General features: G+C 38.0%; 1 protein-coding gene across 1 annotated transcript in view; it reads right to left on the bottom strand.

The window, feature by feature from the left end:
• Positions 1-10,538: 10,538 nt before the first annotated feature.
• The window catches only part of mtnr1bb (melatonin receptor 1Bb), a 91,506-nt gene continuing 87,186 nt past the window's right edge, over positions 10,539-14,858 (bottom strand). The window contains exon 4 of the mRNA XM_088321793.1: positions 10,539-13,592. Within this exon, the coding sequence (XP_088177919.1) occupies positions 13,197-13,592 (396 nt within the window). The 3' untranslated portion in view covers positions 10,539-13,196. The remainder of the gene's footprint in view (positions 13,593-14,858) is intronic.

Raw genomic sequence — 14,858 nt, 5'->3', positions numbered from 1 at the left:
CGAATAATGGAGGCCACTCTGCTCATTGGGACCTTCAAAGCAGCAGAATTTTTTCTGGATCCTTCCCCAGATTTGTGCCTCAAGACAATCATGTCTCGCAGGTCTACAGACAGTTCTTTTGACTTCATGCTTGGTGTTTGTGCTCTGACATGCACACTCAACTGTGGGACCTTATATAGACAGGTGTGTGCCTTTCCAAATCATGTCCAATCAACTGAATTTACTGCAGGTGGACTCCAATTAAGCTGTAGAAAGATCTCAAGGATGATCAGTGGAAAAAAGATAAACCTGAGCTCAATTTTGAGCTTCATGGCAAAGGCTGTGAATACTTATGTAAATGTGATTTCTTACTTTTCTATTTTTAATAAATTCAAAAAAAGTAAAGAAAAAAACAAAAACTTTTTCACATTGTCATAATGGAGTATTTTGTGTAGAATTTTAAGATAAGAGATTAAATTAATACAATTTGGAATGAGACTGTAACATAACAAAATGTGGAAAAAGTGAAGCGCTGTGAATACTTTCCGGATGCACTGTACTCTGTTGATTTTACTTGAGTAACTTCCGGGATATTTGGTACTTCTAGGAGTATTTTTCAATATCTATACTTTTTACTTTTACTTGAATAGTTTTGTGAAGAAAGTGTACTATGGCTACATTGAACCGTTGCTTAAAACCCCTCCATGTAAGTACATGACTGTTCAGTTACACAGTACTTGAGTAGTTTTTTCACCCGGTAATACTCTACTTTTACTCAAGTAATTATTTGGATGTCAACTTTTTACTTCTACTTCAATCATATATTTTTAAAGTAACAGTACTTTTACTTGGGTAAATTATTTGGCTACTCTACCCACCTCTGGTTCTTACTTCTCCGTAGAAGAAAACCCCCAACCTCACGTGTTTGCAAAGTTTACTCCATGAAATGCTAATCCTGTTAGCCATAAGCTTCTACTCTGGCTTCTAAAAGTAAAGCACACCTCAGAGGAACTACAAATTCTTATAGAAGGACTTAAATATCACTGCGTACTTGACCATAGGGCATAATGTTAAACTCGTATTACTTTGCTCTAGCGGTTTCTGTTTCAAGGTTTTTATCGAGTTGTTTCAGTGGTTGGCCGGCAGGGGGTGCAAGGCCTACTCTGTTGCCTAAAAATATCTATATCATGTACCTGTAATGTTAATTGTATTATGTTTCCTACTGAGGATAAGCGGTAAAGCTAATGAGATGAGATATTATGTTCAAATTGTCTGTCGGCTTCTTTTCATTGCTTTTCCCCTGGTTGTGCTGCTTATAAATGAGTGCTTTAATTTAAGTATTTAACATTTCACATTTCAGCCATTAATTGTTGTATTGTTGTTATATATATATATATATATATATATATATATATTTGTATACATATAAATATATATATATATATATATAAATATATATATATATATATATATATATATATATATATATATATATATATATATATATATATATATATATATATATATATATATATATATATATATATATATATATATATATATATATATATATATATATATATATATATATATATATATATATATATATATATATATATATAATTACATTCTTCTGTCGTGGTTATTGATATTTGTTTTTACTCAAATGCTCATTCACGTGCTGTCCGCTAGGGTGCCATCCGGCATGGCTTTCATTCTGCCAGGGAAGGCAAGGTGATGTCACGTGCAACGGGTCCATACACATTTTGTCTACTTTTTTTATTGAGTTGATTGTATCGGTGCATAAAATATATTGGTAACTTCTTTTCACCTAATTAGGATTTAGTTCCTATTGTACTGGTTACTCAGCTTGCTGTCTCAAGTTTACACTGAAATAATTCTCATGGGAAACATTACCTGAGGGAGGATGTGTTTTATAAGGGTGGGCTTAGTCAACAGAATGCATTCTAACTAACTAAAAACATGGTTTTGCTTAAGCTATTAGCATGATAGGTGTTTGCAGACAGTGACGTGAAGTCAAAGGAGGCAGGTGAGACTTGTCATGGAAATATACAATAAAGAATAAATTAAACAATTAAAATTATTCAGTGTTGCAGTTCTCATTTCTCATTCTTTTTAAAATTTCCGATTTTTCACATCCTATTATAAAGGAGAAAGAAAGAAAAAAAGAAAGAAAGTGTGAAAGAGAGAGAGAGAGAGAGAGAGAAAAAGTAAATCTCTAGAGATAAACAACAGGTGAAAGAAAGAGAGAGAGAGAGAGAGAGAGAGAGAGTGAGAGAGAGTGAGAGAGATAGAGAGAGGACTAGAGAGAGAGAGAGAGAGAGAGAGAGAGAGAGAGAGAGAGAGAGAGAGAGAGAGAGAGAGAGAGAACGAAAGAGAAAGAGGGCAAGAGATGAAGAGAAAATGAGAGAGCAGTAGGAACTAGGGTTAAATAGACTCAGTCAACCAATAAAAAAATGATTTGACTAGAAAATCATAATGGCCCAGCACTGGTAAGCTATTTTCAGGACAGGTCATTGGGCACCTCAGCTGTCCTCAGAGGGCAGCCTGGTATCCGCCGGCAACCGCGTCTGGGCAGATGTGCAGAGGCAGGTCAGGTAAAGCAAAGGCCAATAAGCAAACTTTTAATGGCGTAACATGAACTTTAAAAAAACACAATTTTAAAGCAAGAGTTTTGATAACAAACATTTTCCCCCAAAAAACAAAAACACCGTTTGACAACAATTAAAGTCCATACAGATGCTAATCTACAGAACATTCCAGATACATTTTGGGGGAAAAAAAAAGAAAAAAACCCTGAGATGAGAAGAAGAAGCTGCAATGAATTTCATTGAATTACAACGAGAACAAAAATAAGCTATAAATGACATATGTATTTTTTTCATATCAAAATAAAAACAAAGATATGAAGGGACTACGTGTTATGTAGACAAAAGAAAAAGCAGTTTTCCTCCTGCACATTCAACACTAACAATTGAATAATTGTATTGTAGTGTTGATGTCCATTTCAAAACATTAAACTGTACATTAACTCTACTAAAGAGATATGAAATGATCTGCGTTTATATAGCGCTTTTTTTCAGTGTCTTACCCAAGGACACTTCAAAATGTAACACGGAGGAGCCAGGATTTAAACCTGCGATCTCTGATCGAGCACTCTACCTCCTGAGCTACTGCTGCCCCAAACTCAATACACAGAAAATTGAATCATACAATGGTTTGATTGTTCAACGACATCTTCCTAATCAGGTTTAAAATCAAGCTCATTAATGCCACAAACACATCCAAACTATGAAGCTAATGTGCTAATATGATACTCAAACGGTAACTAACCTCAGGGCAAAACTTGCTGAGGTAGACTGATTTCGAAATTCTTAATACATAGACCGCTAGCATCCAAACCACTCTTTGGAACTCTAATTTTTTCTTGGTAAACTCAAAGTCATCATATTTTGAGCTCGATTCAGAGTTTAATGTTGGGATGACTGCACCCTAATGCCCCGAATAAGCAGGAGCCTTGCATTGCTGACACCGCCATCAGTGTGTGAGTGTGTGTGAATGGGTAAGTGAAGAACGTTGTAAAACACTTTGGGAGGTCTTCAGTGACTTAAAAATCGCTATGTAAATGCAGACCATTTACCATTTACAGTTACTATTTACTCTGACAAAAGTATGTGACAAAACTCTGATTGAGAACTCTTGATATGATTTAAATACTAAATTAAATTTGTCAAACATGTGGAAATGCGAATGGCCTCTAATGCAGCTTGTTAACATTGCTTTGTTCGCATACCAAGTCTATTGAATTACTCATTTTACAATCCCACACAGAGTTTGCGTCTAATTCAAAGGCAAGGTAAATTCTCAAATTCATATTTGGGTTTACATGCTAATTACCAGCATGGTGGCATTTTATCAATTTGTATCCACTGAAAGGACAATATGCAAAAACATTGACCCACTTTCTTAACCCACAGTGCCTTATCAAAAATCAGGGGTGGGCAAAGTTTTAGAGTCGTGGGCCGCATTGGGTTAAAAAAAGAAAATTGGCCCTGGAAGAACACAATGATTGGTTTTATTTTTGTCTCTACTGATAGAGTCTCAAAATCGATACCTCGGCAATAAACGAGGGAAAAAGATGTTGGCCTATATAATTTTTTTCATATTTGTCACAGCAATTTCAAAAGGATGTATTTTTCTCTTTTGATGTTTTTTTAAAAATATACTGGACTGTCTCAGAAAATTAGAATATTGTGATAAAGTTCTTTATTTTCTCTAATGCAATTAAAAAAACAAAAATGTCATACATTCTGGATTCATTACACATCAACTGAACTATTTCAAGCCTTTTATTATTTTAATATTGCTGAATTTGGCTTACAGTTTAAGAAAACTCAAAAATCCTATCTCAAAATATTAGAATATCATGAAAAAGTATACAAGTAGGCTATTCAACTAATCACCTGAATCATCTAATTAACACGAAACACCTTGCGAGGTTTCCTGAGCCTTAAAAACACTCAGCTTGGTTCAGTAAACTAAATCACAAGTATGGGAAGGACTGCTGATCCGACTGCTGTCCAGAGGACCATCATTGATACCCTCCATCAGGAGGGTAAGACACAAAAAGAAATTTCTCAAAGAGCAGGCTGTTCACAGAGTGCAGTTTCAAAGCATATTCACAAAAAGTCTGTTGGAAGGGAAAAATGTGGCCGGAAACGCTGCACAACCAAGAGAGATGACCGCAGCCTTAACAAAATTGTGAAGAAGAGCCCCTTCCAGAATTTGGGGGAGCTTCAAAGACAGTGGGCTGAAGCTGGAGTCCAGGTATCAAAAGCCACAGTTCACAGACGTGTCCGGGAAATGGGCTACAATAGCCGTATTCCCATGGTCAAGCCACTTCTGAACTCAAGACAACGGAAGAAGCGTCTGACTTGGGCTATGGAGAAGAAGCACTGGACAGTTGCAGAGTGGTCCAAAGTCCTCTTTTCAGACGAAAGCAAGTTTTGCATTTCATTTGGAAGTCAAGGCGCCAGAGTCTGGAGAAAGGCTGGAGAGGAGCAAAATCCAAGTTGCTTGAAATCCAGTATGAAGTTCCCACAGTCACCAATGGTTTGGGGAGCCATGTCAGCTGCTGGTTGGTCCACTGTGTTTCATCAAGTCCAGAGTAAATGCAACTGTGTACCAAGAGATTTTAGAGCACTGCATGCTTCCATCTGCTAAAAAGCTCTATGGAGATGAGGATTTCATTTTCCAGCATGATCTGGCACCTGCCCACAGTGCCAAAACCACCAGTAACTGGTGCACTGACCATGGCATCACTGTCCTTGATTGGCCTGCTAATTCCCCTGACCTGAACCCCATCGAGAATTTGTGGGGTATAGTTAAGAAGAAGATGAAAGACACCAGACCTACAAACGCAAATGAGCTGAAGGCCGCTATCGAAGCATCCTGGGCATCAATAACACCTCAGCAATGCCACAGGCTGATTGCCTCCATGCCACGCCGGATTGATGCAGTAATCCGTGCAAAAGGATTCCCAACCAAGTACTGAGTGCATCAATGGACATTTTCAAATGTTTGATTAAGTTTTGCTGTTATAAAATTATTTTTTTTACTTGGTCTGAGGAAGGATTCTAAAATTCCGAGATAGGATTTTTGAGTTTTTTTCAGCTGTAAGCCAAAATCAGCAATATTCAAATAATAAAAGGCTTGAAATAGTTCAGTTGATGTGTAATGAATCCAGAATGTATGACATTTTTGTTTTTTTAATTGCATTAGAGAAAATAAAGAACTTTATCACAATATTCTAATTTTCTGAGACAGTCCAGTATATATATTTTGCCTTTTTTTGCACATTGCATTCAGCTAAAAATAAAAGAAATGACAAAAAAATGTGAGAATAGCAGCAACGATATATTCCTTTTTTTTTCTATAAATAAAGCATTTTATAAAATGGGTTTGAAAACGCTCAGAATTACAGCAACGTAAGTTATTGAAACTCAAAACGCAAAATGGCTTGTTAAGATTATGGTCTTTTCATTAAATTTGATAAATATCTTGACAAATAAAATAAATACATGATAAAGAATAGCAATACAAGAGAAATCTAGCCATCTATTTTAATGTTGGGGACACGAGGGAGAAAAGTGGTAACAAATCAATCCCCATATTACGTAAAACACCTCACGGGCCTTTTGTGGCCCATCGGCCCTAGTTTGCCTATCCTAGTGATAGATCATCCTAACAAGCTAGCTGTTATCATCTTCTTAATTCCCAGTTGAAAAAGTACCTAAGGGCATATTGCACAAAGAAATTGCCATCTGTCTCAATACATTTTCATTTTCATTCGTTAGCATGAAGACTATAAGCATGCCAAATTTTTGCGTATTAGCAATGATTACAAAACAGTACCCAATAATGGAGCATAGGGCAAGGTTTTATCCTAGGTTCACACTGCAGAACTTAATACTTAATTCAGGTTTTTTTGGGTTGAAATCTGATGTTTTTGTGAGTTTGTCCACATTTCCAACTAAATGCAACTTGTATGCGACTGTAGCTCCTGTGTGAATACTACAACTGGTCTGCATGCGAGAACACGTGAGGTCACACGCAATGCACACATGTTCGCAAAAGTAGTCATGGATGTTAACAGAGGAGCGTTGTCCCACACGAATATTAATTAAATCCAAACCTCGCTTCAGCCCTATTGAACGCTCGCCATGTGACGTGCTTTGAATGTAACTACTGTTATCTACCACTAGAGCAGGGGAGCAGATTTGGTAAGCTGAGTGTGAGGGCTGACTATTCAATCTGGCATTCTTTGAACAGTCTTTGATGAATTCACTCTCTGGGAAAGGTGTGCAGTGCTTGGTGATCAGTGTTGTGACCTCGTAGCTCACCTTTGTAACATTTTCATTTCACTTGCGGGGTCTCGCGAAAAAGCGCTGATGTGCCGTTGAAACAGCTGCTAATTGCTTTACCTTTTCACAGCGTTCGTTCCCAGTTAGGTTTTTGTAGTTAGCATGGTTCAGCTGGCAGTGCCCCTTAATATTACATTCTTTGAAAACAGCCACAGTCTCTTGGCAAATGAGACGCAGTTGTTTCGTATTTCAGTAAAAAAAATACTCCAATTTCCACTTGTAAGGGAAGCAACGGCCCTCAAAGTCAACTTTCCTTTCTTATTTACAGTCACCATGTCCGAAATGGAATAGGCTAAGATTCTCACAGAAAGCCAAGGGCAAAGTAGCCAAAGGGCTACTGTCATCATCTGGTGAAATTGTGTTGTTTTTTTTTTTTGAACAAATTTACTTTTTACTGTGGTCAACATTACTGGTGAGCCACATAGTAATAATTTAATGAGAGAGGCCATTCACCATTCAAACAAGGGTGGTACCCCCAGGACAGACTTTGAACATGCCTGCTGTATGGGTTGACTTGCTGATAGATGGTAAATGGTTTATTTAGCGCTTTTAAAGTCAATGAGGACCTCCCAAAGCACTTTACAATGTGCTTCACACTTACCCATTCACACACACACTCACACACCAATAGTGGCCATGCAGCCATGCAAGGCGCCGAATTGAATTGAATTGTCTATATTGTCAAGAATATCACTGTTGTGAGACATTTTATGCTATGATATTGGACAATGTAGTCAGGATAAAAATGTATTAAATATGTCAAAGGGAAAAATATGATTAAAAAAAAGTGGTCCTGCCTCACCGGCCCTCCTTGACTGCACGTCGTTGGACCAAATTAACGGTCAGTTAGGTAACCAATTTGAGATTTTAAGATTTTTTTTTTTAACATTTAAAGCTGGGTTACGCATTTAATTCACAAAACAACACTGGTCCATCTTTTTTTTCTTTGTACAAATTTCTTTTATACTGCAGTCAATATTACCGGTGGGCCAGAAATAATGAATTTTATGACAAGGGCCGCATGCCAATAAAAATTTGATCACGGGCTGTTACTGACTATGGACATGTTGTACCAGAGGAGACTCTCACTTTATCAATTAGCACCACTGTTGTCAACAGCAGTGACGTCTAGCCTCATCTTGTGAATCCAGTTGTATGCAACGCAACGCTGGCGGTTCCATGAGTTCAACTTCCATGAATGTGTGAATTCATGACACTCTGTATCTTCTTCTGCGGTGGTTGTTGATTCCTCCGCTTCCTTCCGCCTGATTGAAGGCAGAATAGTTTACCACCTATCGATGACATGGATGTCACATGGATGCGTCTCGACTGTTTACACAGAAGTCGCATTCCAAAAGATCGGATATGTATCGGATTTCTAACTTAAAGCATATAAATCAGGGGTCACAAACTCGCAATCCGGGGGCAAATTGCGGCCCCCAGGGTGAGAGGAACAGTGTGTATTATTTTCCCACTGAATGTCTCTATTTTCTTTCATGCCACTGAAAACCAGTGTTAAAAGCACAACGAAAGGACACAAAATACGTAGACTCAAAGTTACCAAAATGCACCTCATAACTTTTAAAAAGAAGAGAAATAAGAAAGTAAAAAAATGAAAAAAACAGAAAAAGCAAAAAAAGACAAAAAGACAAAAGTAAAAACAAAAGAGAAGATTAAAACATTGAATAGATAGTAGCAAGAAAATTGCATTATTGTCTTCTGTCTCTTTAATTCATATGCTTTCTTTATTTCATTTGAATTTTTTTCCTTCATTTTCCATTTTACCCGACTTTTCTTTGTATTCCCCTTTTCCTTTATTTGCATTTTTGTTTCTTATTTTTCTTCCCTATTTCATATTCATTCAAAAAAACGTGTTCGTTTTTTTGTCTTTCTTCAAGAAATGCTGGGTAAAAATTGGAAGAAAAAGGGTGCTTTTGCTCAATTTCAGTCTTCATAGTTTGTAGTCTTCCTATGAGTCAATTTGGTTTCACGACACATTACAGCAACATCGAGTGAACAAACACTTTCCCTGTGTTTATCGGCGCTGCTTTTGTGGATAACCCCATTTGGCCCAACCTCATCCGGATCCTAGCTTCACCGGCCCCCAATTCAATTAAGTTTGAGACCCCTGGTTTAAATAGTACCCAAATATATGGCCTAATTTAGAAAATAACTATCCATCTGTCTCTTTCATTTTAATTCATTAGGATAAAAACTGTGAGCATGCCAACTTTTAGGCTAGTATGACAATACTATAAAACAGTACCCATTCACACAGATAATGGGAAGATCTCAGTCATTCTGTCTTACAACATTTTTTTTCCTGTCCTGCTGGACGCTTGCACAACTGCTCCTAGCATGCAAGTCATTAACGTTATCAAAAATATATTGTCAGGTTTCTTTTTTTCCCCCCAAAAGCCAGGTAGAAAGAGCCAAGAACTAAAAGTTCCAAGGTTTTTACCTCTACATCAGGGGTCGGGAACGTTCTTTTCATGAGCACATCAGGCTCAGAGATAAAATTCACATTTTTGACACATTTAGGCAGTAAGTGCAACACTGTATTTCTACCACTAGCTGCCAAAGCACTCTAGCACTTTTCTATCTTTAAGGCTGGTAAGAAGAAATGTACCAGCTTGGTGGCCTTGGGGGTAGGGCGCCCGCCCCGAGACTGGGAGGTTGTGGTTCAAGCCTCGGCCGAGTCATACCTAAGACTTAAACATTGGTACCCGTTGCCTTCCTGCTTGGCGTTCACTATTAGGGGTTGGAATTGGGGGGTTTGGTCACCTAATGACTCCTAACACCTCAGTTGGGTGGAGCGAGGGGGCTGGGAATCCCCTCCTCTGAATCAATCTCCCAAAAAGAGTCAGAAATGACTCTAGCCACCTCCCACTAGGGGATATGGCTGTGGTATATATATATATATATATATATATATATATATATATATATATCTTCTCATCAGCCGTACCGCTTATCCTCATTAGGGTCGCGGGGGGGCTGGAGCCCATCCCAGCCATCTCCGGGCAGTGGGCAGGGGACACCCTGAACTGGTTGCCAGCCAATCGCAGGGCACACAGGGACAGACAACTCATTCGCTCATTCACACCTAGGGACAATTTGGACTGGCCAATTCACCTGAAATGCATGTCTTTGGAATGTGGGAGGAAACCGGAGTGCCCGGAGGAAACCCACGCAAGCACGGGGAGAACATACAAACTCCGCACAGGAAGTCTGGAGCTGGATTTGAACCCACGACAGGTTCCCATGACATGAACTGTGCCGCACAAGCGCTAACCACTGCGCCGCCGTATATATATATATATATATATATATATATATATATATGTTGGCTGCGGCTGCATCGGCTCGCTACAACGGGTCAGGTGCAATCGACATTTCGTTCTGTGTACATTATTGTTACACAGAATGACAATACAAGGAAATTATTATTATTATTATTATATATATATATATATATATATATATATATATATATATATATATGTGTGTTATATATATATATATATATATATATATATATATATATATATATATATATATATATATATATATATATATATATATATATATATATATATATATATATATATATATATATATATATATAAGAAGAAATGTGATGAGGTTTTTTCCAGGCCTCTTGACCAACAAGATTCACTAGAGTCATGGGCGATTTCAGGTTCAGAGCTTCGGGGGTGCTAGGTAATATGAATTCAGTCATTTAAACAAGTAATGAATAACAAAATAATGAATAGATAATCGACCTCTGTGTTCTCAAACATGAGCTGTTTAATTACCATGAGATAATAATTCAATATAATAAAAACAGTATCAATTAATTACTTTTTTTCAATACCAAATGATTTATCGATACTTTAGCAAAATGTGATGACAATGTGGTCAACTGATGAGGAGAAACTACTTGATTATCACGATACATCTTACCGTGGTGCTAGGAATCAAATGGACTGAACCGTTTTAAGGCAGTGGAGTATTTCCGACCCTGCATTGTTCATATTTTGTTTGACCTTTTTTTATTTTTCATCTAGTGTTTTTCCGGCTTATCCTGTCCTATATTAAGGGAAAGAGAGTTTTTAAAATGTTATAACTTTGCGGGGGTGCTTGGGTTGAATTTGATCACCCCAAAATGGGCGGCTACGACTATGATCAGAGTGTAACGTCTGCCTCCTACCATTTCTTGGATATTTCTTTTTATGTCGAAGATTAATATCTAGAAAAGGGAACGGTGGATAAATAATGACCATACAATTCTTACGTATCCTTCTAGTTTGGAGTATTTTGTGTCATTTACATGATGGAACTCTGCTTGCACCCTGTTTTGAAACCATTATATACAAGAAAAGTCAAAATGAGACTCAACGATCTTAAGTAACTGTAGGAGGGAGACACATTTAAAGTGGGATGTTTGTTGATATGGCACTCAGGCTCTAGCATTATCAATATTATTTCACAGTGGTGGGCCTTCGTGGCCTAAAAAATTTCCGAGTCATATGATGCTAATTATACCTTGTCCATCAATACATATTAAATCATTCAAAATTTTTGGTTACTAATTAGCGCAAAGGGCACCCAGTTTGATATGAATTTCTAAACTAACAACTTAGCTAGGTGGCTTGCTAAATAGGTAAGGAGTTAGCTTGACAGTGAGCTAAAAAGGTAAACAGGTAAAACAAAGTAAAACAGAGCTAGTTAGCTAGCTAAAAGAGTAAAATACAAAAAAAAAAGAAAAAAAGGAAAATACAAGTCAGATAGAAAGCTTAAAACTAGCTAGAAAAGAGGCCAACATTTTGCTTGATAACTAGGAAAATAGGTAAAATGTTAGCCAAGTAACAGCCCAAAAAAAAGTACAATTTAGCTTGCTGGACTGCTTGCTAGATAGGAAAAACGGTAGCAAGAAAGCTAGCTAAAAAACTGCACAATATTTGTTGTTTCACTTTACAAAACCCATAAATTGTAATATCGTTTGTTGTACTTCCTGTCATGAAATGAAATGAAATGATCTGCATTTATATAGCGCTTTTCAAGTCAATGACTTCCCAAAGCGCTTTACATTGTGCTTCACATTTCCCAATAGCGGCCATGATCTGTGCAGCCATGTGAGGCGCTAACCTGCTTATTGGGGGTATTGGGGGTTCAGTGTCTTACCCAAGGACACTTCGGCATGTAACACCTGTCACATAAATCAATAAAAAGATGAATGAATAAATGTGTTTAATACATTAATAGATTCTCTTTTTATTCTCTTAATTGCTGAAAGATAATTATCATTACCTGAATAGATTTTTTTTGTCGAAGAAGCCCATGAAATGGAATCTATTTATTTTAATTTGTAAAATATCAACATATCATGTTATTACCAGGTTAATTAAAAAATAGGGTTAAATAGACTCAGTCAAACAATCAAAAAATAATTTTACTGGAAAATCCCAATGACCCAGCACTGGTGAGCTGTTTTTTAAACAGGTCTGCAGGCACCTTAACTGTCCTTAGGGGTCTACCTGGTTCCCGTGGGCACCACATTGGAGACCCCTGTCCTACATGGTTGTGCTGATTCCAGGTGGCTAGTTCATATTAAGCATTTAACAAATCACATTTACCAATATTTAGTTGCTGCTAAACTCAGAAACTAACCTAACCATCCCTAAAAAATCTCGAAGACCGTCTACAATGACATCAGTCTTGAGTAGTTGTTTAAGCCAATTAGATTCCAAGTTTGAGAATCAGTGCCTGCTACTGCTTTCACAAACTATGATCGGCTAGGGGGCGGTAATTCACCAAAGCCATTGCACCATCAGCTGTTAAACTTAAAGAGCTGCAGGAGGAAATACAATGATGTGTTGATATTCTCCCAAAAGGTTGGACTACTCCGAAAAGAGCAAGCATTTTGCAGGCGAAAAAAAGTTTTGTCCGCCACTTCCAGCCTAGAGTTAAGGTTCTATGCTCGAGGCCCCCAGGCAGAACGTAATTGAAGCACTGGGTTAGGTAAATTTGTTTAATTTAATAAAATATATGTCTTTTACTGGAAAAAAAAATACACATTTTGCTTTCGTGGCTCTTTGACACAGAACGGTTCCCGACCCCTGCACTAAATTTCGACACATAACACCCTGATTTTCATTTTACTTTTACTAAGTTGGCATTCAAGTGATGTGAGGCGTAAATTTCTTTTTGAGGCTTTGCACATTTGTCAAGCAGTTCAAACTCAGTCTTAGTTGTGGGCTCGATTCCCAGTTACTCGTTGTTATTAAGCGGTGGGGGCGGCGACTGCTTGCTGCGCATGCTGCGTCCGTCAGTGGCGGCTCGCGAGGTCTCAGTGACGAAGAGACGTGTTACCCACACTGAGGTTACAATGCGCTTGTACTCGTTGCGGAAGTTACGGTTGAGCAGGCCGTAGATGATGGCGTTGAGACAACTGTTGAAGTAGGCCATGAAGTAGCTAACAACAAAGAGCCATTCGGGGATCAGCGGCACAATGCGCAACGGGTTGAGTGCCACCGCCAGGCCGATCAGGTTGAGCGGCGCCCAGCATATGGCGAAAAGCACGAACACTACAAACATGGTTATGAAATTGCGAAGGTCGCTTGGACGCAGGCGAGGGCTCTCTTCCGTCTTTACTTTGCGACGCACCTAGACAAAAAAAAAGGTTAACTAGCATAACAGGGTTGCTCGAGGCATGTCAAGTTCAAAACTTTTTAATGACTTTGGAAATCAAATTTAAGACAAAGTCGACAAAAAAACACACACACACAATTGAAACCCCAACTATGTCTTGCAAACAATACATCGTGCCTTGTACAAATTACCTGGCACAGCCTTTAGCCGTGGACACAAACGTTCGTTAGGCAGCCACTTCTTATGAAATGTACACTTCCCCAAGGTCCAAAGTAAACGCCTCTGTCTGAAGCTTCTAGCGTGTATTGTGGGTAAGTTTTAAGACACGCATCTGCTCTGAAAAGCCCGACTGAAATCACATTACTGTTATGATAGTTCCCTTATTGTGGTCATGCAATGTTGCCGGTGAATTATTAAAAAAGACAATTAATAAATGTTTTTTCTTGCAATGTAAATAAATCATACGTTTTTTTAGAAGCAAACCACGTTGCATTGTTTTTGTATGTGTCTATATATAGCAGGGGTGGCAAACACGTTTGACACAAAGAGCCAAAATTTTTAACTGTGGGAGTCAAAGAGCCACACCACGCACTGACCTCCCATGACAGACAGACACACAAACACACACAATTAAAAACATATTATTTCCCATAACACACTCCTCTCCTTACAATACAAGTATTGTTCTTGTGTTGATTTCAAGGAAAGTGTCCACCCTCAATATACACACAAAAAAAACCTAAACATGAAACAAGGCAAAGAGCCACAGTATATAGAAAATATGATGAGGCAAAGAGCCGCATTCTTATTGGCCAAGAGCCGCATGCAGCTCTAGAGCCACGTGTTCGCCACCCCTGATATATAGTATTCCTCTGAAATGATCAATTATTATCAAGTGAAAAATTTATCATTTAAAGCTTTGTTTGGAGTCTTGCTTCCTTCATGATAAATGCTGGAGAGACAAAAAGAGACTATTTTGGGTACCGTGGGGCGGGTGTCTTTATCACCGCAGTTTTTCTTACTGTCGCATGAAAATTATGTAAATAAGAAAGGCCTGTCTTAAGTACAGTTAAAAAAACAGTCCAAACTCCCAAAAAGATGAAATTAACACTTCATTCAAGCGTGTCCAAAACGCCACCATTAATAAGAGGGCAACAATGGCAAAGGGACTAGGGAATCCCCACTCCTCCATACAATTATTTAGCTACACTTGGCTCAATAGGGAACTAGTGTAACTTGCACAGATCGTTGGTCTTCAAGCCATTCATGCTTGCCCACTCC

This window comes from Urocampus carinirostris, chromosome 17 (assembly GCF_059441175.1).
Source record: "Urocampus carinirostris isolate Australia breed hairy pipefish chromosome 17, RoL_Ucar_1.0, whole genome shotgun sequence".
Classification (NCBI taxonomy): domain Eukaryota; kingdom Metazoa; phylum Chordata; class Actinopteri; order Syngnathiformes; family Syngnathidae; genus Urocampus; species Urocampus carinirostris.
Note: the sequence above shows the minus strand (reverse complement) of the source record. Positions and strands in the feature narration are given on the sequence as shown.